Raw genomic sequence first — 23,526 nt, forward strand, 5'->3', positions numbered from 1 at the left:
ACTCCAAAGCCCCGCCCCGTCGCGCTGCACTGCGCCTGCGCCGCTGCTCCACCGCCCCGTCTCGCTACACCGCGCCTGCGCCCCACTCCACCGTCCCGTCCCGCTCCACCGCGCCTGCGCCTCGCTCCACGGCCCCGCCCCGCTACGCGGCGCCTGCGTCTTGCTCTACTGCGTCTGCGTAGCGAGCGCCAGTGTTGCAGTTGCAGTCCGTCGGGAGTAGTGCGCGGGTGGTCTGGCTGTTGCGGAGCCGTTGGCGTCCGCCGCGAGGGAGCGGCGGCGTGGAGGCGCCTTCTGGCTCGGGCTAGGGCTGGCTGGAGCGCGAACGAGTAACGGCGGCAACTGCGGGCATGTGGACGGCGGCCTCAGCGGCCAGCAGGTAAGGTCCGCGCGGGGGAGGGTGGGTCTTGCAGGCCCGTGACGGGGTGCGGGTTGCGGCGGCCTGGCCGAGGGTGCAGGCGAGCGCGGCCCGCGCGGGGTCCGGTGGGGAATTGTCCTTCCGGCGGCGCCCGCACCGCGCCCACTGCCGGCCGGTCCTCGGCGGGGACCCGGGCGGGGCGGGCCTCGGCCTCGGGGCGGGCGCGCGCTCCTTCTTCGCCGGCCCGTACTCCTCCGTCTTCCCATTTCCTCCGCCCCCAGCCAACATGGCCGCCACTCCCCTGTCTCCACTTCCCTGGCCGTTGCCGGCCTCTTAGCGCGCGCTTTGTTTGAAGCAGAACTGGGAGGCCGGCGGGCTCGGGGGTGGCGGCGCTGTGCAGGCGGACGCGGGGACGGGGGAGGGGCGGGTTGGGTCACCCCGCGGACGCGGGCCTGCCCTCGGGCCACCCTTCTTAGGCCCGGGGGATGGCCGTGGTCCTTGCAAGCTGTAGGTTGCCGGAACGCCCATCGGCCGGTCCTCGCGCCGGCGCAGCTCCCTTCGTGATGCGCGCGGCGAAACTTGCGTGCTCTGGAGAGCCACGCACTTTTCTTCTCCTTAGTGAGTGGCCTTGGATGTATTCGTGTAGGAGTGAGTGTGTTGAAATTTGCAATGCGGGACCGCGCAGCCCCTCTGGTTTGGCTTTCTCCGGCGTCGATTGTGCGTTCTTGGTTTTACAGAGGTTTCTTTTGAGTAATGGCTTCAGTATTGTCAACTCCATACGCATTTGGAAGTTTGTTTATGCAATTGTTTTTACATTTCTCTTGTTATTTATAATGTTTGAATTAGATTTTGTGTTTTTGGAGAGATTTTCCGTACGTGGTGGAAGCGTTTTTAATCTTGGCAAATATGGATTGTCTATTTTATCATGTTGATCGGAAAGCAATACCAGGAACGTTGAAACGTTTTAAAGGCTTTCACTCTCCACTGACTTGTTTGAAAGACGACGTACATACTAAAACGGAAACACCTGTCTTTTTTTCTATTGGAGTTTTCTGGAAGAAATTCTGTGCAATCTGAAAAGATTGATGGAGGATACAGTAATTGCTGTCTACATCGCTTTTGTTAAGCAGTGTAAATTAGACAAACTTGGAGATTTATACCTGGACATACTGAGTTTTTGAACTGTCTTGAAGTGAAACTTTGGAAAGGGCAGGTAAAATGAGGCTTCTTCCAACCCCCCCCCCCCCCCCGCCCCAGCTTGGTTAACAGGCAAACACCAAAATATTGTAATATCTGGTAATTTACAGAACGTTGGTTATCAGATTTGATAATTATATATTAAGGTTGTACAATATTTGTATGTCAGAGTTACGGGTAGTAGGTCTTAGGTCGTAGAGTCTTATGAAAAATACGATTTTTTAATAATCTTCTGAGTAGCGAAATGGTAACTGTTACAATGGTTATGAATTGTCAAGGCAATAGGGCCAGTATATGTCTTCAGTCATGTTTTTATGCCTGAAATCCAGGAAACTGTGTAAATGGATGTTTCCTGAAACAGCCATTGCAATGCCATATGTATCGGTGTCCTTCCAGTATATCTCAGATAATGGTGTGTCTCCCTTACTTGTGAACTGCAGGGTCGTGATATTGCTGCGGCTTGTCTGTGCCCCTCTGCATTTTGTGGGTAGTGTCTCACATTTGGCTATCATATTTATAAGACGAGAGTTATTAATTTGGTTTTAACTGGAAGAAATTTAGGTGATTTTCTCTTCCCAGTGACTTAACTGATTGTACGTAGTTACAACGTTAATGGTTGCACTCCTCAATTGCTAGCATCTTTTTTCTAGTGTTAGATATATATTCTTTTGGTTTATCATTTAAAAGAATATTGCTGAGAAAGCATATAAATGTTAAGATTGTATTTGTTTATATTTATTGGATGCTTAATTAAATGTTTTTTCTTTCCCTTTTCCTGAATGAAAAGAAACTGGGAGAAGAGAATCAACCATTTTGTGCAAGTACTTTGTACAGTTGAGGAGACGTGGTATTGTGAAAACAGTGTAGTCTCTGGAGTTAGACCTGGAGTCAGAATGTATATCTAACATACTAGAAAAAAGATGCTTGGAAGAATGGCCTTCCAAGTCAGAAGCATCTGGGTTGAAATTGAGCTCCACTCCATACTGGGCCAAAGCCATGTAACTCATTCATCAGCAGCCTTTTCTTTTCTTTTTTTTTTTAAAGAAAAAAAAATGTTTTTAATGTTACTCGAATATGTCAGTTTTATTGTTTCTGTATACACACATTTGTTACTGAAAATTGCAAAAATAGCACATTGAAAGTCCTTTTATTGGAGTTCAAACTTCTGAAAACAAGAAAATTTAATGATACTGTAGCCAGACTACCCAGTGTTTTCTTTACATTGTTGCCCCACAAGTTGGTTTCCTCCGATTCTTGAAGTTGGGCTTCATCTCACTGACTTCAGGCTTCTGACACACATGGGAATCTTAGGAGCTACTGGCTCTTTGGGTCACGTCAGAGAGGAGAGCTTATTGAAAAGGATGTATTGAGCGTCGTGGCTCACACCTGTAATCCCAGCACTTTGGGAGGCTGAGGCGGGTGGATTGCCTGAGATCAGGAGTTGTGAGACCAGCCTGGCCAACGTAGTGAAACCCCATGTTTACCAATAATACAGAAAAATTAGCTGGGTGGGATGGTGCGCGTCTCCCGGGTTCAAGCGATTCTCCTGCCTCAGCCTCCCAAGTAGCTGGGACTACAGGAGCATGCCACTATGGCTGGCTAGTTCTTTTTTTCTTTTTTTGTTTTTTTGGTAGGAGTTTTGCTCTTGCCGCCCAGGCTGGAGTGCGATGGCGCCATCTTGGCTCACCGCAACCTCTGCCTCCCGCGTTCGAGTGATTATCCTGCCTCAGCCTCTGGAGCAGCTGGGATTAGCCCAGCTAATTCATTTTTATTTTTATTTTTATTTTTGAGGTGGAGTTTTGCTGTTGTTGCCCGGAGTGCAGTGGCGCTATCCTGGCTCACTGCAACATCCACCTCTTGGGTTCAAGCGATTCTCCTGCCTCAGCCCCCTAAGTAGCTGGGATTACAGGCACGCACTAGCACACCTGGCTAATTTTGTATTTTGAGTAGAAACAGGGTTTCTCTATGTTGGTCAGGCTGGTCTTGAACTCCTGGCCTCAGGTTATCCGTCCGCCTCGGCCTCCCAAAGTGCTGGGATTACAGGTGTGAGCCACTGTGCCCTGCCCATGTCAGTTTTTAACATGAGTGTGCATGTAGTTGTTAGTATGTTCTTTTATTACCTGTTTAGTGACTACAGGATCTGTGGTTCTATGTTCTCTTTCAGTGCTGGCATTCTTAATTTGAATCTCCTCTATTATTTTAGCATCAGCAGATTGTGAAGTTTACTGATTGTATTAAAAGAACAATTTTAAGCTGCGTGCTGACCATCGTAAAGGACTGAGCCTTTCTTCATTCTTTCCCATGGCTCTGATGCACGGTTTCCAGATACCAGTTAGGAAAGAAGTTCCTGAGATGATGGAACTTGTGCTAGTCCCATAGGGCTGCTAGGACAAAGTGACCATAGACTTGGGGGAGCATATTAAAAACAGAAATGCATTAGTCACAGTCTGGGGGCTGGAAGTCCAAGGTTAGGGTCCCAGTGTGGTGAGGTTCTGGTGAGGGCTCTCTTCCTGGCTTGCAGATGGCTGCTTTCTCACTGTGTCCTCGTGTCAGGGAGAGAGAGCTCTGGGGTCTCTGCTTCTTACCAGGGCCCTAATCCCAACATTAGGTCCCCACTCTCATGATCTCCTCTAACCCTGAAGAACTCCCAAAGGCCCCATCTCGAAATACCATCATCTATCCTGGATTAGGGCTTCAACACAGGAATTGGGCGGGAGAGGGGAACGAACGTTCAGTCTGTCAGAGCCCCCCAGTCGCCCCTACTGTCCCCGTTTAGGGGCAGATTTTAGGCCTCAGGCGGGACACAGAGGTGGAGGAAGCACACGTTCTGCCTCCTGGGAGTGGTTGAGCCAAAACAAGGACAGGGACGTGGGGCAGACAACAGCCAGTGGGGTAACCAGCAGGAGTCCCGAGGTGTCACTAAGCCGAGGTGTCACTTTCATCTTTAGGTGAGGAAGTTGACTGAGCACCCACACACAGCAGAGTACAGACCACGTTCCCTTCAAACACGGCTCACTTACCATTCCTCAACGCTGCAAAGGGGAGGTGCTACCTCGTCTCCTGAGGATGGTCCTGGAGGTAGAGGAGTCACGGGAGTTGCGCACATCACCCACCAGTGACTCTTCACTCCCCACATTTTCCCCGATGGGCTGATGTGCGCTGAGCTGGGGATGCCTTGCCAAGATAAACTCTTCTTCCCAAAGGCCACAGAGGGCAGGCCTCTGACACTGCCCACATGGAGCAGAAGTGATGGGGCGGAGGGGCATCCGTCCAGCTGACTGGTGTATTCTGGGGGAGGATGGGGCCGGAGAGGCCCCAAACATGGCTCCCTTTGTCACTCGGCAGAGGGGCCAGACCACCGTGTGCCAGACAGCTGTGCCCCACCAGCCTCTGTTGCTGGGCCAGCCCCTGGCACCATGACCACAGCTCTGCATGCAGGCAGTGCCGGGACCAGTGCTCTGGCAGTCACCATGGTCCTGAGCCAACAAGGGCCCTGGGGAGGAATCGGAAGTCAGGCAGTGAAGAAGGTATTGGCCAGAAGGGAACTGGGGCGGGTGCCAGGTCCTGTCTGTGCTGGGATCTGAGATTCTGAGAGGTGGGTTAGGGGTAAGGGGGTAGAGGTTGGCCACATGGGGTGAGGGGAGTTCAGCAGAGATGAGGAGGACCGGACAATGTGGGAAAGAGCAGAGCATCCTCCCCAGCCTCAGTCCCTCTCCTGATGCAGTCATCATCTCACTCTTAGACTCCAGAAGTCTCCCTTCAGCCAACACCTGGCCCCCGAATCCCAGGGCACTTCCCAGACAGCCAGTGCCACATCCCAGGCAAGCCCTGCTCTGCTCTTGAGGTCTGTGCCTGGCAGAAGGGCGGCTGCCCCTCGGCCCCTCTTGGCCTGGGTCCCAGCTCTCCCTGGCCCTGGGACCAGCAGACACAGCCACCCTGCGCCTGGCAGACTGGCCATGCTTGTACCCGTTTGTGATGGTGGATTGGGAGGGAACTGTTTGAGATACCAGTGTAAATCTGTGTCTGCATCAATTCCACACAAGAGTCGAGTTATCACATGGGAAGGGAATCATAGCTGTGGGGGGCTCCATGCAGCACCCCGAGGGCCCCTGAGGCCAGTCCCTGTGGCCACGGCAAGGAGCATCTGCTTCCGCCAGTTGGACAAGATTCTTTCCTGCCCAGAAACCGGCAGAAGGACTTTCTCTGCTCCCCACCCACCGTCGTATCCCAAACACACCCGTGTGGATGGATGCCTTGACATCTCCTCCCAGCCCAGGGCCTGAGCTCTTCCTGATGAGGGTTAAGCAGGAGCGGCCGCCTCTCCCCGTGTCCATGTTGCGGGCAGTTGCCTTCTCCTCAGCTCCCACGGGGCAGAACAAGAGCCAGCCAGCTCTCAACATCCCAGGATTTTCCAGGGATGCTGATAACTAAAGCAGGCGGGGCCTTGTGAGTGGGTGGTGGGAGGGATCAGGGTTTCCTCAGCATCTGTCAGTCCCTGGAGCATCTGAAGGGGCAGCCTACACCTGGAGGAACGAGTGGGGCTGGCCCCCGTGGGTCCCCAGTGCCTGGCATCTCCCGGTCCCTCTGCTCTCCCAGACCCCCTCCACTGAGCAGCACAGCCCTGAGGACAGAGACAGCAGCCCAGAGAGCGTTCCCAACACCACTATATTTATTCCTATTTACATAGGAGACCCCCTAGGCATTGCTCCCACCCTCTCCCCCTCCCCCCAGGCCCTCCCTTCTGGTTCAGCCACCCTCTCCTTCCCCTCCCTCCCTCCCCCACCCTTCCCTATCAAGCTAAGGCCCAGCAAATCCGCACTGGGGGAGAAGCTTTTGTCTGCTTTGGGGCAACAGATGTCAGAGCCCCACCTCGGGGATTGGCACCAGAGAGCCTGCCGTGTCCCCCTACTGGCTGCAAGCCCGCTTCTTCTTCTTCTTCCTGGAGACCACGGGGTCACCCTTTCTCTTTTGAGGCTGCGAGGGGCCAGCCAGCCCCCAAGCCAGGGATTGCGCCCCAGAGACTCTGAGCCCAGGCCCTAGGTGGGGCGTCTGTTGAGCAGAGGATGGGCCTCCGAAGAGAGCTCGCTCCTGGGACTCGGTGGTGGGAGCCGCTGCTGGGCTGAGACCTCCTCTCTGAGCAGAGGGAGACTGACGAGCTCCCTGGGGACCCTGTCCTTCTGGGCTGAGGCGGCCTTGGGTGGCAGGCAGGGAAGCCTGAGGCAGCTGGGCTTCCTGTCAAAGACAGAGGGTGTGGCTGTGCCGGGCATCCCGTTGGGCCTCACTCCAGTTTGCATCCTGACTCCCCTCCCTGGCTCCTCTCCATCCCGCTCCATCTGAACCTGCACCTCCCCACCTCGGAGTGGCTCCCCAAGAAGCCGAGCATGCCCCGCAGGGTGGGGTAGACAATCAGGTGGGGCTTGTGTGCCGGGTCCCTCCTGCCCCCGGGGTACCTGGGTTCCCCTCCCTCCCTGCTCTACCTGGGCAAGGGTGAGTCCTTCCTCCTGCTCCAGCTCCTGGCTTAGGGCCAAGAGATCCATCTGTGGATCTGGGGAAAGCAGTTCTTCCAGGAATCGGGGGTGAATGATGTCCTCCACCTGGAAACAGAAGGAAGACGGTGAGAGCTACCTGGGCAGGGAGTAACGTGGAGCCAAGGACACCTGGAGGAGATGCAGAAAGCAGCGAGCGCCCCGTCCCCACCCTTCTGGAGCTGTCTCATAGCATGGCGACCACCAGCTCCACACACAGACCACAGACCTGGTAGCATACACACATGCAGACAGAGACACACAAACAGACCCACATATGACACAGGAAAAGACACAGACACAAGTAACGTCCACACTCCACACTCACACCCACGCAGACACACAAAGAAACACAGTAAGAAATGACAGGCACAAACATACAGCAGAGCTTAATTCCAAGGACCTGCGAGTGACCCCCTTACCCACCCCGGAATCCTGCAGACCCCAGCACTTCAGGCCAGCCCACCTTGCTGAGGAAGTCTTCCTGTGAGCACAGCTTTTCAATGTAGCTCAGGAGGCCTGGGTCTTCCCATTGTGCCTCGAGCTCCCCCGTGGCCCCAGTGGGAGGCTCCAGCAGCTCCTCCATGATCTCCATATACTCCTGTACCAGTTCAGGGGGGATCTCCTCGGGGGCCTTGGTGTTCACTGGCCGCCGGGGCGGTAGTAGGTTGGTCTTGGTCTCTGCTGGCCGCTGGGGCCTGGGTGGCGGCAGGCAGGCAGGTGGGGCCTTGGGGCCGGCCTTCCTCGGAAGGTACACTGAGGCAGGGAGGGAGGAGGATGGGTGTGGTGAGGGCTGCTCCTCCTGCCCGCGCCACACGAGGGAGGGCAGGGCTTGGGGACATGAAGTGGGACCCAGCTGGGTCAGGACCACCTGAACCACAGCGCCCCAGAGGAGACGCCGCAGGAGGGGCACATCTGAGACAGCATCGTTTGGGAGGAAGTTTGGAGCCACCGATATGCCGTGTACTCGACCCGCTCGTCCCTGTTCCTGGGTGGATTTTATGTTGAGTTTTGGACAGGCGAGGGGAGAGTAGCTAGGAAACCTGACCAGGTCAATACCCTCCTTGGTGACCATGGTCCGCCCATGAAGTGACCTGGTCAGTACCCAACATATGCCCTTGGGAGCTGTCCTATTGGAGGAGCACATCCCTCTCTTGAAGGAAGGCATGGGGTGTGGGGACAGTGGCCTCCCTCGGCCCCTCTGGCCTTTGCCGTGGCTCCTGTGGGAATGTGGGAAGCCGTACCTGGCTGCTTGACCACCTCAGGGGCCAACGGTTTCTGAGGTTCAAGCCTCGGCAGGGCTGGAGGAGGCAGGCACTGGGGCCCCTTCATCCGCTGTGAGTTCTGAAACCGCGTCTCCTCCTCAGCCTCAAACTCCAGGAACCTGGGGTGAAAAAGGTTACAGGCCGTGTTGAGAGGGTCCAGGCCCCCTGCCCCCAGGACCAGGCAGCAGCCGATGGCAGGGATGGGAAGGCGTGCCGTGGACGGGCTGTCCAGACCCTGCCTGGGGCCTGTCCCCCAGTCCCAGAGGGAGCTGCTCCCAGAGTTCTGGGCTCTCCCTCCCTCACCCGGCCCCCGCAGAGCCCATGGCATCAACAGGGCTTCCTGACTCAAGTCAGGGCCACGAGGCCCAGGAGGGCACCAGGGGGACCCCTCCTCCTGGCTTCAGCTGGCCAGGGGTGGGGTTTATGGCAGAAGGTGTCAGGAATGTTGCCCAGATGCAGGAGTCCTGAGGTTGGGACTATGGGTCCCTGAAGTATAACCCAGGAGCACGAGGCCTGGGAGACCCCTGGTCAGGAGGAAGCAAAAGCTGGGCCCCTTTCCCCCAAGGCTGCTGTCTTTCTGTCTTAACGGAGGGGACTTCCCGGGAGCAAAGGCAGGGAGGCCAGAGATGGGTCTCATGGTGTCCTGGACGCAGGTGGCCCCTGACCCAGCGCAGGTTTCTCCAATCCTGGCCAGGCCGGGGATGGGTGAAAACCGACTCGTGGCCACTGCTGTGAGGAGAGTGCATCCCGCTCTGTCTATAGTCGCCAGCCCCGCTTCTCCCCATCCCCACAGCTGGCGGTGATCTCCTTTGGGCTGTGATGCTGGCTGCTCCCTCCATGACCCCCAGTGTCAAGGCAGGGCTTGGCCCCAGGCCAAGCAGGGCGTGGCTTCCCACCAGGGCAGTATAGAGACCCCAGAGCACTCTAGGAGGGAGGAGCAGTTTCTTGAGGGAGGCAGGGACCCAGGAGGGCCTGTGTTTGTCCACACCCTCATGCTCCACGCTGAGAAGCCACCATGGCCACCGGGCCTCTGTCACCTTCTCTTAACCCTGCCATGCGGGCTCTGCCCCTGCATCCCAGACTCACTTTGCCGCCATCTGGTAATAGATGATCCTGTCAGACTTGCTGATGTGCTGCCATTCCCGCATGGCCCGCCACAGTTGCTCCTCCAGGGTCATGCTGGGCTTTCGCCGGGCCAGGGTTCTGAGAACTGGGCTGTAAGGCGGTGCAGACAGTCCCAGTCCATAAGCCTACCCTCCATCCCAAGCCCACCTGGTCCCAACACCCGGCCCCTGTCCTCCCCACACCTGTCCTGCCATGTGTCCCCGTCCTGTTTTCCCCCACGTGGGCTCCTCAGCCTCTAGGACACCCCCCCAAGATCAAACATCAACACAAGCCACTGGGTGGCCTCTCCTACTGCCCCTCGAGTCCTCAGTGTTGAAAAGTGAACTCAGTACTATGGGTGGAACGTGTGTGTCCCCAGCATTTCTGTGCTGAAGCCCTGAGCCCCAGTGTGTCGGTTCTTGGAGTCAGTCAGGGTTAGAGCAGGTCATGAGGGTGGGTTCCTGTCATGGCATCCGAGCCCCAATAAGGGCAGGAGGAGACAGCAGGGCTGTCCCTCTCAGCCACAAGGGGACACGGCCAGAGGCAGCCCTCTCCAGCCAGGACACCAATCTGCTGTCGCCTTGATCTGGGACTTCCGGCCTCTGGAACTGGGAGACGTGACTGTGTCCTGATGAAGCACCCAGTCTGTAGGATTTGTTATGACAGAGCCCGAACTGACTGAGACAGCGCACACACAGAATGACCGGGGAGCGAGGGTTAACGTGCAGGTTCCAGGGCCCCAGGACTGAGCATTTAAGCAGCTTCCTGGGGACTCTGGAGTAAGGTAGCCCCTGGGGACATAGCCTCAGGGTCCTGGAGAGTAGTAGAAACCAGAACCAAAGCAGAGCGGCATCGAAGCCCACTCCACACCAAGCCTGTGAGCCTGGGGCGACTCCACTCTGAGAATCAGGGTCCCCAGTGCACCGGGACTCAACTCCAAGGGAGAATGCAACCAGTTCCAGGATGCAGGGGCGGCAAGATTTTTGGGAACAACGATGGGGCCTCCTTACACCTACAGCCTGGGCAGGGGACTTGCCTAGGGAGTGGCCAGTGTGTTGCCTGGTGGTTGTGCTCAAGCTCCCGTGGAGTACGGGTTTGCTCTTCAGCGGGGGACACAGGGTCACAGAGGCCCTGCAGGATGGAGAGAGGCAGGACTGGGACTGAATCGACAAACCCTCAGATCGGAGGCGTTGCTGCCTCAGTCACCACAGTCCACAGCCCTGAACTGCTGGGCTCGTGGGCTCGTGGACTCGTGGTGCACTGAGAGCCATCACTGGAGCCCGTGGCTTTGGGGAGCACTGTCCTAGATGGCCTAGTTCCGATAGCGATAGCAATAGGGACAGTAATCATAACAGCTATCATGTAATGTGTCCCAGCATGTGCCGGGCACTGTGCTATGTGCCTCATATGTGAGCTCAAGTCACCTCCTCACCATCCTCTGAATGAAGCATCATTGTCCCTTCTTCTAGAAGGGATCGAGGGCGAAGCTGCAAATACCTGCCCAGCGTGGACCCTAGTGCGGGGCCCAAGACCATCCCTTGTGCAGGCTCCACCACCACTGTGCCAGCTGGACCTCAGCAGAACAGTGGGCGTGTGCCGGTTTCCTGCAGCTCCCACCCCCAGCTCCATGTGATGTGCCCCTGGCCTTTGCCACTCAGGTCAAGGGGAGGCACTGGGGTGCACTAAACCCAACCCGTGGCTCATGTTGGACCGGGAACCCTCTCTGATCTGGGTCTTCTGTAAACGTTGTCATGACAATGTTTGAAAGTAAGGATTGGCAGGACTCACAGGACAGTGAGGGGCAGGTGAGATGAGGCCCCTGAGAGTCTGTCCTGAGCGGCAGCCAGATTAATGTTGCTGAAAATGTGCCCTTCCATAGCTCCACCCGTCACCTTTAAGACCACCCTGCAAGCTTCCCTGAACGGCATGACCTCCCGTCCATCCAGCAGCCTCTTTACGGGTGAGCTGCGAGATGAGCTCCGGTGCCCCGAGGACACTCACATAAAGAAGCAGGAAAGTGCTTCCATGTCCGGACTCTGGGGAATGTGCCTCCGGGCCAGGGTCTTGTAGTGCTGCCAGAGTCGGAAGTTGTCATACACGCTCTTGCAGGAGTCGTCCGGTTGGGCCTTGGCCTGGGAGGGAGCCTGGCTGCCCTCTCCATGAGCCCCTTGTGGCCATGGACAAGCATTCCCTGGGGCCATGATGGGGGCCGGCTGGGGAGCCGGTGGTGGTGCTGGAGGAGGAAGGCTCTGGGACCAGCCTCCCTCGCGGGCCCGGGTGCCCCCAATGGCGTGGGCAGCCCTAGCGGGCACCGCAGGGGCAGCTGCTAGGGGTCGGGGAGGTGGACATGTGACACCCACGCAGAGGGTGCCTGGAGCCTGCCAGACGAGGGGTGCCTGAGTTAGGACCAAGGTCTGTGCCTGAGGGGCCTTCATAGGCCCCGCTTCTGTCTTTATCTGGAGAAGGGCGTTGGAAGCCCCAGCCCAATTCAGGCCTTGGCCATCCTGTCCTGCCACCAGAGGGGTGCTGGGGAAGGCAGACAGCACCAGAGAGCTGCCTGGAGGAACCACTGTAATCACGAGGGTCGGCCCGTGTGCTGGGCTGGGAGCAGGTGTGGTGAAGGGCAGAGCCGTGAACACTGGCATGGAGGTGCCAGGGTTCTTGGTCACACTTGGCTCCAGCACTGGGCATGCTGTGGAGACAAAGGAAAGAGGTGAATGAGCTGGGGTCTCCAGGTCCGCACTAGTCACTGGGAATCAGAGGGGTGTCCCAACAGCTGAGGGTGTGGGACAAGGAAACTGCAGCTTGTAAGTGTCCGTGAGTGTGTATCGCATGCTCTGTTCCTCCACGGGAGGGTCGCTTCACTAGAGAGCCTGGCCCTGGCTCCACTAGACTCCCTGACCCCTGTCTGCCAAGAAGCAACAGCCAAGCCTTCGCTGCCTCTGAGGGTCTCCCTGGCAGACCCTGTGAGCCTTACAGGCATCTCCCAAGCCATGGGTCAGGGATGAATCTCTTGCCGGCTTGGTGGCCCTCAGCATGCTCAGCAGCAGGTGAGGGGCCTCCCCCAGGGCGGTGCTATGCGCTCAGAAGGCCTATAGGAAGCCAGAAGATTCCTAATATTATGGTCGTGTCTCCTCTTCAGTCTTCCTTTTCCTGAAGCTCTTGAAAACCCCTTTCTGTCCTAGCTCAGCACAACAAAATAAAACCACTGATTAGAGTGGGTGTGGTGATTCATGCCTGTAATCCCAGCACTTTGGGAGGCCAAGGTGGGCAGATAACCTGAGGTCAGGAGTTGAAGACCAGCTTGGTCAATGTGGTGAAACCATGTCTCTACTAAAATACAAAACTCAGCTGAGTGTGGTAGTGCATGCCTGTAATCCCAGCTACTCAGGAGGCTGAGGCAGGAATATTGCTTGAACCCAGGAGGCAGAGACTACAGTGAGCCGAGATTGCACCACTGCATTCTGACCTGGGTGACAGAGCAAGACTCTGTTAAAAAAAAAAAAAAGAAAGAAAAAGAAAGAAAGAAAAAGAGAAAGGGAGGAAGGAAGGAAGAAGGAAAGAAGGAAGGAAGGAAATCATTGGAAAGAAATCTGTCCCAAGCCAGCACCCTGTGAACCCTGAAGATAACCCATATGTGTTATGGCCAGTGTGCAAGTGATTGTCCTGGCACCATGCACGGCAAGTGCTAAACAGGGGTCAGATTTGGGCCACCCTTTCCTCAGTGCTCGGTGGTCCTGGCTGCCACTCAGGAAGGTGTGTTCCCAGGGGGCAGGTCTGAGAAGCAGTGGTGGAGTTCCCTGAGATACTTTGATTGCTCAGCCAGCAACAGCTGCACACGATTAGCGCACAGCCAGGAAGCAGTGAGCAGTGGGGCTGTCAGGGGAGGTGTCCAGGAATTTCCACAGCTGCTGGTCATGTTAGAATAGGTCATGGGACAACGAGCCCGTCTCTGGTCCTTTTCCTTTGAGCTCCCAATAACTGAATCTAGTGACCAACCAAGAACCAGAAGTTCTTGGGCCACAGGCCAGGTGTGGCAAAGTTGTCTGGAGCTCATCCCTGTTCACTAGGACCTCATGCAGTCTCCAGTCAAGGGGACTAGGGATACAGCACATGCACCTCATCAGTCAGGACACACATCCTGACTTGAAGGAGAATAATAAGAGGACCGTCTTCCTATTTGTACGCTACTCTCCTTCCTCTACTGAATAGGAAACCAGTCTTTCCAGACCCTTCCACTGAGAACCAGCAAGAGTCCACACCTGACCCCTGTTCATGAGGTAGTAGACATGGAAAAGAGACAAATTCTTCCTCTCCACAGTAACACAAAGTGCAGAGGACAGGCCATGAGCTAGCAGACAAGAGGAAGTGGGTCTGAAGACCTGAGCTTCCACAAAAGGACGAACAATTCAGAACAAGCTGGGAAGCCCAGGCCGTGTTGCCTGATCTTCCCCAACTGCCCCCACCCCTGTTAAATGAGAGCCAACAGCCACCTGAACTGACGGAGAAGCCACCTCTGGGGAGGGAGCTGAGAGACTGCGGCAGTTACAGTAGCTCCAGCCTCGCCCACCCAGAGGCTGTCACTGCATGCTCTGTCACAGACAACCCACCCAACAGTTTTCTGGCTGAGCCCACTTCTCCCCACTCTTCCCTAAGATCTAGAAACGTCCAGTCCAGATCCCTCTGCACAATATGGAAGGGCACCTTCCAGGTGCCTGAAGACACACAACACAGGGCTCAGACTTGCCTGTCATCCTCCCTGGGCCACCAGCACAACACGATCCCACCACTCCCTACAAAGACACGGCGATGTGACCTGTCCCCCTCTAGAAAGAATCAATACATCCACTCCATCCTTTCCCCTACATGGTGTATTCCCCCGGGCACCTTGGTCCACCTCTAAGGAGCCGTCCTCCCTAACCACAGACTCAGGGTGCCATGGCCCTCCCCAGGTGTGATGTATTTGGGAACATCCAGTGCTTCCTCCCTCCTGGACATCAGCCCTATCAGCTGTCCCCTGGGGCACTGTGAAATTTGAATTCCCAAGGATTTGAAACATGGCAGAGAATTGGATAATGCCCTTGTCCCTACAGACTCACCTCCATTTGAAGCCATCGCCTCAGGCTGGGTGCTGACCACCGCTGTCTGGCAGTTTCTGTGGTGAGAAAAGTCAAGGGCAGGACCCAGAGAGTGACCTGCCTCAACAGATTCTCCTGAGTTCAGGTAGGTCAGGTAAAATTTGAAAGTATGGCAGTTTAGAACATAGGACCCAGACATTCTGCAGAGGGGGAGGGGCGCTGCAGTAAGTACCGGTCGCGGCAGGGGACATTCTGTGCAGGGCTCCAGTCAGTAGGCAAGAGCTGAGCTTCCCTTCCAGCTGGAGGGCAGCAGCGCGGACTGTGTGTGCCTCTTTAGGCAACTTTTAAATTGTCCTTCTGACTCACAGCACAAAGCTTCAACCTGATGTCCCCTTTACTTCTGTTCTTTGTCAACAGACCTACTTCTGTGCCCCTCAACCCATGCTCCTTCCCATTTGGGCTCTTTCCCTCTCTTGATGAATCTCAACAGGGGCTGCACTTCCTAAACACAATTTAGGACACTTCCTAAGAAGCCCTGTGTTTGTCAGACGATCCACATCTGGATCCTCTGCCTGGTTCAGGCAGAAAGCCTTTCCTGGAAAGCCTCAGTCTGGGAAAGAGTGGCTCTGTGGCCAGAAAGCCTTTGATTTTGTTTCCCAGCATATTGTGCTTGTATTAAATATTTATTTTTTATCTTTTAAATGACTTGAATTTAACCAAGCAATACTTTTGCATGGTTCGAAATTCAAATTGTGCACAGTGGACTAGGCAGTGACCAGTCTTCCTCCCACTTTTTTCTGTCCACAACATTTTGTTTCCTGTAACAAACGGGTGTTCTGATTCTTTTTCATCTTTCCAGAGATATATTATACAAACGAAAGGATAATGAAGCTGTTTTTGCTGTCTGCAAATGCTTTCAGGTTTTTTTGGGTGAAAGTTGATATATTAATATTAATATGTTCCAGTATTCTGACACTTCCCGTTGGCACTTAGGAAGCATTTGCCCCTTCCTAAGACAATTGGACTCATGCAGGCAGAGTTGCGAGACAACATAACCGGGGCCACACTGCAGGGAAGGCGGCGGATTGCAAGTGTGAAGCCCAGGGTTCTCCCCTCCTTGCTCCGGTTGTGTGAGAAACTCATTTTCTGACTCCTGTCCGATATCCCTCATGAGTTCTCGGTTTGATCCCGATTCTGAATGTGAATGGTCCTTGAGCATTTCTATGAAATGCCTCCACAGTGGCCACTGGGAGGGGAGCGACCTCCACGCAGTGCCTGCCTGTCCGAGTGCTCCCAGGCCTTTTGTCCTCTGAGACAGAGCTGCCTTCTTACACGCAGCCCTCTTCCGCCGTGCAGCTCACCTCGATCTTAGCTGAGAAGATTGGTGGAGAGCAATTGAAGCAAAACGATGGTAAACTTACCGAAACAACGTCCCCAGTAGTGGGGATTCCAGGTGTGCACCACCACACACAGCTAATTTTTGTGTTTTTAGTAAGAGACGGGGTTTCACCATGTTGGCCAGGCTGGTCTCGAACTCCTGACCTCAGGTGGTCTGCCTGCCTTGGCCTCCCAAAGTGCTGGGATTATAGGCGTGAGCCACTATGCCTGGCCTGTTAACGCTAACTTCTGAGTTACTCCTTCCCATTTCCTTTTTTGTATTCCTATTTGCAAATGCTTTGTATCCTTATATATCAAGATCATCTGTGATACTGACTGACTTAATTGGCATCTCCCTTTTGTTTTACAAGTGACGGCCAAAAAATGAGCAAACGGAAAAAGAATTATCCAGATCCAGTTTCCATCATCCAGAAGTATGGTGCTGATGCGCGCAGGTACAGACCGGTGCTTTGCCTTGTGTGTCTTTATTGTTTTATATGTAAGCGTCTCCTATACTATTGGTCAGAATTGTTAGGTTTCGTTTATACTTAGGTTTTTAACAACACATCTCTGTTACGATTTGGGTGTTATGTTGGTGTGCTTGTTGATCTTCAACTCCCCAAATAGTTTTCTAGATGATAAAGGCATTTTTCAACCTAGAGGTCCGTTTTGGGAAGAGGACCTCTGTTGGGTGTTGGTCGAGCTGTCCAAGTCCTCCCCAGGCTAGATGTGGATTGCCTCTGCCTTCCTTCCTTTCTAGGTTCCCTGTCTTGTTGGTATTCGAATTCTCTTTCACCATTTATTTTAATTTTGTACCTACAGAGCCATGTGAGATATATCTATGCTGGAGCTAATATGTGTATGCTAGAGGCTGGTTGTGGTGCTGCCAGAGAAACAAAGCAGGACATGAATTCTGTGTGTGGAGCAGGGACTTAAGATCAAGGAGGATTTTGCAGAGTGGGATAGAACATTCTGGGTAAAATGAACAGCTTTAGCATGGCAGTTCCTTCTCAGTACTCATTTTGAGTTTGTGGACAATCATTCAGTCCTAGACAGTTTTACTGTCCTTCCTTCCTGAGGTTTAAAGGAATTAAGCCCTGCACTTTCTGACAAGGTTTTAGAATCTCTCTCAATTCTTAATTACTATTTGGTGAAAAGAAGTAATGTTTTCCTAAACTCACTTCGGTTCACTCAAAAACATAATCGAGGACTTAATGTCGTACGTTGGTGCTTATGTTGAAAGTATTGCTGAAAATCAGAAATTCACACTGCCAGCAGTGTTTGGGATTTTTGTTATTTGTTTGTTTAAGTGATTGTAAAAGTTGATTTCCTTATAGTAACTTACCCCAATGTGCAAGTGTTTAACTGATTGTTCATTCCTAGGAAGAAGAAGTAGAATTTCTCTCCAATGAGAACACAGTTAGAAAAAGCCCCAACATGACGGACCAGTGGATCCTGTCCTTCATGCGGTCTCTCATTGGCTTCTTTGAGACTGAAATGGCAGGTGAGTCTCTCTTGGTCTGTCCTCCCAGAACTACTCTCTTTGTAACTGCCCTTTTGGCATGTGTCCGTCTATAAACATAGTGGAAATATTGAGAGAGACAAAATTAAAAAATTACTTCCTTTCACCTCTCAAATGCAGTTTTGTTAAGGCTTGTTAATTGTCGGGATGTCTTTGTTTCAAGGCCCCGGGGAATTCTGACCTGGCTCGGTGGCTCACACCTGTAATCCTGGTGTGATCCGGGGGGCCTGGATCTCTGGATAGTTGTCGGTGCCGAGGGGCCTGGGACTGGGTAGGTGCCGGGGTCCAGTGCCTCTGGACAGAGGCAGGTACTGGGGTCCAGTGGCTCTGGACAGAGGCAGGTCCTGGGGAGCCTGGGTCTCTGGACAGGGGTAGGTGTCGCGGGGCCTGCATCTCTGGACAGGGCTAGATGTGGGGTCCTGGACCGGGGTAGGTGTTGGGGTCCTGGGCCTCTGGACAGGGGTAGGTGCCGGGGCCTGGGTCTGTGGACAGGGGTAGGTGCCGGGGGCCTGGGTCTCTGGACGGGGGTAGGTGCCGGGGCCTGGGACTCAGGACAGGGGTAGGTGCCGGGGTCCAGGGACTCTGCAGAGAGCTGGGTGCCGGGGGCCCTGGGTCTCTGGACAGGGGTAGGTGCCGGGGAGCCTGGGTCTCTGGACAGGTGTTGGTGCCGGGGTCCAGGGTCTCTGGACAGGGTAGGTGCCAGGGGCCTGGGTCTCTGGACAGGCGTAGGTGTCAGGAGTCCTGGGTCTCTGTACGGGAGTAGGTGCCAGGGGGCCTGGGCCTGGGTAGGTGCCGGGGTCCAGGGTGTCTGGACAGGGTCAGGTGCCGGTGGGCCTTGATCTCTGGACGGGGCCAGGTGCCGGGGTCCTGGGCCTCTGAACGGGGGTATCTGCCGGAGTCCAGGGCCTCTAGACGGAGTAGGTCCCGGGGGACTGGGTTTCTGGACAGGGGTAGGTGCCAGGGGTCTTGGTCCTCTGGACGGGGTAGGTGCCGGGGGCCTGGGTCTCTCGACAAGGGTAAGTGCCTGGGGGCCTGGGCCTCTGGACAGGGGTAGGTGCCGGGGGGCCTGGGCCTGGGTAGGTGCCGGGGTCCAGGGCCTCTGGACAGGGGCAGGGGCCGGGGGCCCTGGGTCTCCGGACAGGGGCAGGTGCGGGGGGCCTGGGTTTCTGAACGGCGAGGGTAGGTGCCGGGGTGCCTGGGTCTCTGGACAGGGATAGGTGCCGGGCTCCATGGCCTCTGGATGGGGTAGGTGCAGGGGGCCTGGGTGTCTGGACAGGTGTAGGTGCCGGGGGGCCTTGGCCTGGGTAATTGCTGGGGTCCAGGGTGTCTGGACGGGGCAGCTGTCGGGGGCCAGGGTCTCTGAATGCGGGTAGCTGCCGGGGTCCAGGGCCTCTGCACAGGGGTAGGTGCCTGGGGGCCTGGGTCTCTGGACAGGGGTATGTGCCGGGGTCCAGGGCCTCTGGGCAGGGCTGGGTGCCCTCGGAGGCCTGGGTCCCTGGACGGGGTAGGTGCTGGGGGCCTGGTTCTCTGGACAGGGGTAGGTGCTGGGGGGCCTTGGTCTCTGGACACGGATAGGTGCGTGGTCCTGGAAGGGGGTAGGTGTTAGGGGTCCTCGGCCTATGGACAGGGGCAGGTGCAGGGGTCCAGGGCCTCTGGACAGGGGCAGGTGCCGATGGTCTGGGCCTCTGGACAGGGGTAGGTGCTGGGGGGCCTGAGTCTCTAGAAACTGGTAGGTGCCGGGGTCTGGGTCTCTGAACAGGGGTAGGTGCCAGGGGCCTGGGTCTCTGGACACGGGCTGGTGCCGAGGAGCCTGGGTCTCTGGACAGGGGCAGGGGCCGAGGTCCAGGGCCTCTGGACAGGGCTAGGTGCTGGAGGCCCTGGGTCTCTGACCCGCGGTAGGTGCCGAGGGGCCTGGGACTTAGTAGGTGCTGGGCTCTAGGGCCTCTGGACAGAGGCAGTTGCCGGGGGGCCTGTGTCTCTAGACAGGGGTAGGTGCCGGGGTCCTGGGTCTCTGGACAGGGGTAACTGCCAGGGTCCTGGGTCTCTGGACATGGGTAGGTGCCGGGGGCCTGGGTGTCTGGACAGGGTTAGGTGCCGGGGTCCTGCGTCTCCGGACGGGATAGGTGCCGGGGGCCTGTGTCTGTGGACAGGGTTAGGTGCCGGGGGTTCTGGGTTTCTTGACAGGGGTAGGTCCCGGGGCGCCTGCGTCTCTGGACAGGGGTAGGTACCAGGGGCCTGTGTCTCTGGACAGGGATAGGTGCCGGGGTCCAGGGCCTCTGGACAGGGTTAGGTGCCAGAGGGCCTGGGTCTCTGGACGGGGGTATGTTCCGGTGTCCAGGGCCTCTGGGCGGCAGTAGGTGCCGGGGTCCTGGGTCTGTAGACGGGGCTAGGAGCCAGGGGGCCAGGATCTCTGGACGGGGGCAGGTTCCGGCGGGCCTGGGTATCTGGACAGGGATAGCTCCCGCGGTCCACGGCCTCTGGACAGGGCAAGGTGCCGGGGGGCCTGTGTCTCTGGACAAGGGTAGGTGCCGAGGGGCCTGGGCCTGGGTAGGTGCCGGGGTCCAGGGCCTCTGGACAAGGGCAGGTGCCGGGGGGCCTGGGTCTCTGGACAGGATCAGATACTGGGGATCATGGGGCTCTGGACAGGGTTAGGTGTTGGGGGGCCTGCGTCTCTGGACAGGGGTAGGTGCCAGGGGTCCTGGACCTCTGGACAGAGTAGGTGCCGGGGGCCTGGGTCTCTGGACAGGGGCAGGTGCCAGGGGGCCTTGGACTCCGGACAGGGGTAGGTTCCGGGGGCCCTGGGTCTCTGGAGAGGGTAGGTTCCGGGGAGCCCGGGTCTCTCAACAGGGGCAGGTACCGGAGGGCCTGGGTCTCTGGACACGGGCAGGTGCCGGGGGGCCTTGGTCTCTGGACAGGGGAAGGTGCCGGGGTCCAGGTCCTCTGGACAGGGGCAGGTGCCGGAGGGCCTGGGTCTCCGGACAGGGATAGGTCCCAGGGTCCATGGCCTCTGGACAGGGCAAGATGCCGGGGGGCCTGTGTCTCTGGACAAGGGTAGGTGCCAGGGGGCCTGGGTCTCTGGACAGGGTTAGGTGCTGGGGGGCCTGGGTCTCTGAACAGGGGTAGGTGTGGGGGGGCCTGGGTCTCTGGAAGGGACAGGTGCCGGGGGCTTGGGTCACTGAATGGGGTTAGATTCTGGGGAGCCTGGGACTGGGTAGGTGTCGGGGTCCAGGGCCTCTGGATAGGGCCAGGACCCGGGGGGCCTTGGTCTCTGGACAGGGGTAGGTGCCGGGGGCCTGGGTCTCTGAACGGGGGTAGGTGGAAGGGTCCTGGGTCTCCGGACAGGGTAGGTGCCGGGGGCCTGGGCCTCCTAACAGGGGCAGTTGCCAGGGGGTCTGGGCCTCCGGACAGGGGCAGGTGCCGGGGGGCCTGGGTCTCCAGACAGAGGCATGGGCCGGTTTGCCCGGGACCCCGGACAGCGGCAGGGGCCCGGGGCGCCTGGGACTCCAGACAGCGGTAGGTGCCGGGTGGCCTGGGTCTCCGGATAGGGATAGGTGATGAGGGGCTTGAGTCTCTGGGAGGGGCAGGTTCTGGGCGGGGTCACTGAACGGGGGTATGTGTCGGGGGGCCTGGTTCTTTGGACAGGGGCAGGTGCCGGGGGCCTGGATCTCTGAACGCGGGTAGGTGCCAGGGGCCTGGGTCTTTGGACAGAAATAGGCGCCGGGGTCCGGGGCCTCTGGACAGGGCTAGGTGCCTGGGGCCTGGGTCTCTGGACAGGGGTAGGTGCCAGGGATCCTGGGTCTCTGGACGGTGTAAGTGCTGGGGCCCTGTGTCTCTGGACAGGGGTAGGTGTCGGGGGGCCTGGGTCTGTGGACAGAGACAGGTGCCGGGGTCCAGGGCCTCTGGACAGGGCTAGTTTCCGGGGGGCCTGGGTCTCTGGAGAGGGGTAGTTGCCCGAAGTCTTGGGTCTCTGGACAGGGGTAGGTGCCGGGGGGCCTTGGCGTGGGTAGGTGCCAGGGTCCAGGGCCTCTGGACAGGGTCAGGTGCCAGGTGGCCTGGGTGTCTGGACAGGGGTCGGTGCCAGGGGGCCTGGGTCTCTGGACAGGTGTAGGTGCCGTGGTCCAGGGCCTCTGGACACGGTAGGTTCCGGGGGCCTGGGTCTCTGGACACGGGTAGGAGCCAGGGGACCTGGGCCTGGGTAGGTGCCGGCGTCCGGGGCCTCTGGACAGGGGCAGGTGCCGGGGTCCTGGGTCTCTGGACAGGGGTAGGTGTCAGAGGGCCTGGGTCTCTGGACGGGGGTAGGTTCCGGTGTCCAGGGCCTCTGGGCGGCATTAGGTGCCGGGGTCCTGGGTCTGTAGACGGGGCTAGGAGCCAGGGGGCCAGGATCTCTGGACGGGGGCAGGTTCCGGCGGGCCTGGGTATCTGGACAGGGATAGGTCCCGGGGTCCACGGCCTCTGGACAGGGCAAGGTGCCGGGGGGCCTGTGTCTCTGGACAAGGGTAGGTGCCGGGGGGCCTGGGCCTGGGTAGGTGCCGGGGTCCAGGGCCTCTGGACAAGGGCAGGTGCCGGGGGGCCTGGGTCTCTGGACAGGGGCAGGTGCTAGGGGGCCTTGGACTCCGGACAGGGGTAGGTTCCGGGGGCCCCGGGTCTCTGGAGAGGGTAGGTTCCGGGGAGCCTGGGTCTCTCAACAGGGGTAGGTACCGGAGGGCCTGGGTCTCTGGACACGGGCAGGTGCCGGGGGGCCTTGGTCTCTGGACAGGGGAAGGTGCCGGGGTCCAGGTCCTCTGGACAGGGGCAGGTGCCGGAGGGCCTGGGTCTCTGGACAGGGATAGGTCCCAGGGTCCATGGCCTCTGGACAGGGCAAGGTGCCGGGGGGCCTGTGTCTCTGGACAAGGGTAGGTGCCAGGGGGCCTGGGTCTCTGGGCAGGGTTAGGTGCAGGTGGCCTGGGTCTCTGGAGAAGGTTAGGTGCCAGGGTTCCTGGATCTCTGGACAAGGTAGGTTCCGGGGGCCTGTGTCTCTGGACAGGGGTAGGTGCCGGAGTCCACGGCCTCTGGACAGTGGCAGGTGCCGGGGGTCCTAGGTGTTTGGACAGAGGTAGGGGCCGAGGGGCCTGTGTCTCCAGAAAGGGATAGGTGCTGGGGGGCTTGGGCCTGGGTAGGTGCCACAGTCCAGGGCCTCTGGACAGGGGTAGGTGCTGGGGGACCGGGGTCTCCGGGAGGGGCAGGTGCCGGGGGCCTCGGTCTCTGAAGGAGGATAGGGACCGGGGGGCCTGGGTCTCCGGACAGGGGTAGGTGCCGGAGTACAGATCCTCTGGACAGGGTAGGTGCCGGGGGCCTGGGTCTCTGGACAGGGTTAGGTGCCAGGGGTCCTGAGTCTCTGGACGGGGGTAAGTGCCGGGGGGCCTGGGCCTGGGTAGGTGCCAGGGTCCAGGGCCTCTGGACAGGGCTAGGTGCAGGGGGACCTGGGTCTCTGGACACGGACAGATGCCAGGGACCTGGGTCTGTGGACAGGGGTAGGTTCCGGGGTCCTGAGTCTCTGGACAGGGGTAGGTGCCGGGGGGCCTGGGTGTCTGGACAGGGGTAGGTGCCGCGGGGCATGGGTCTCTGGACAGGGGTAGGTACCGGGGTCCAGGGCCTCTGGACAGGGTAGGTGTCGGGGGCCTGGGTCTCTGGACAGGCGTAGGTGCCAGGGGTCCAGAGCCTCTGGACAGGGGTAGATGCCGGGGGACCTGGGCCTGGGAAGGTGCTGGGGTCCAGGGCCTCTGGACCGGGGCACATGCCGAGGGGAGTGGGTCTCTGGACAGGGGCAGGTGCCGGGGGCCTGGGACTCTGAACGGGGGTAGGTGCCGGGAGGCCTGGGTCTCTGGATGTGGGTAGGTGCCGGGATCCAGGGCCTCTGGACAGGGTAGATGCCGGGGGCCTGGGTCTCTGGACAGAGGTAGGTGCCGGGGTCCTGGGTCTCTGGACAGGGGCAGTTGCCGGGCGCCTGGGTCTCTGGACAGGAGTAGGTGCCGGGGGGCCTGGGTCTCTGGACAGGGGTAGGTGCTGGGGGGCCTGGGTCTCTGAACAGGGGTAGGTGTGGGGGGGCCTGGGTCTCTGGAAGGGG

General features: G+C 57.9%; 1 protein-coding gene across 4 annotated transcripts in view; it reads left to right on the forward strand.

Moving 5' to 3' along the window:
* Nucleotides 1-312: 312 nt before the first annotated feature.
* LOC135272860 (zonadhesin-like) overlaps nucleotides 313-23,526 on the forward strand; it is a 62,271-nt gene continuing 39,057 nt past the window's right edge. Inside the window, exons 1-3 of one of the 4 annotated variants that reach the window (XM_064371576.1) lie at nucleotides 313-376; nucleotides 16,273-16,356; nucleotides 17,285-17,405. In XM_064371576.1, the coding sequence (XP_064227646.1) occupies nucleotides 17,339-17,405 (67 nt within the window). In that variant the 5' untranslated portion in view covers nucleotides 313-376; nucleotides 16,273-16,356; nucleotides 17,285-17,338. Of the gene's footprint in view, nucleotides 377-14,175; nucleotides 14,679-14,956; nucleotides 15,655-16,272; nucleotides 16,357-17,284; nucleotides 17,406-23,526 lie in introns of those variants that run through there. The other 3 variants (XM_064371575.1, XM_064371573.1, XM_064371574.1) reach the window with 3 other exon arrangements.

Source organism: Aotus nancymaae, unplaced genomic scaffold (assembly GCF_030222135.1).
Source record: "Aotus nancymaae isolate 86718 unplaced genomic scaffold, 86718_ANA_hifiasm-v0.15.2.pri h1tg000139l, whole genome shotgun sequence".
Taxonomy (NCBI): Eukaryota; Metazoa; Chordata; class Mammalia; order Primates; family Aotidae; genus Aotus; species Aotus nancymaae.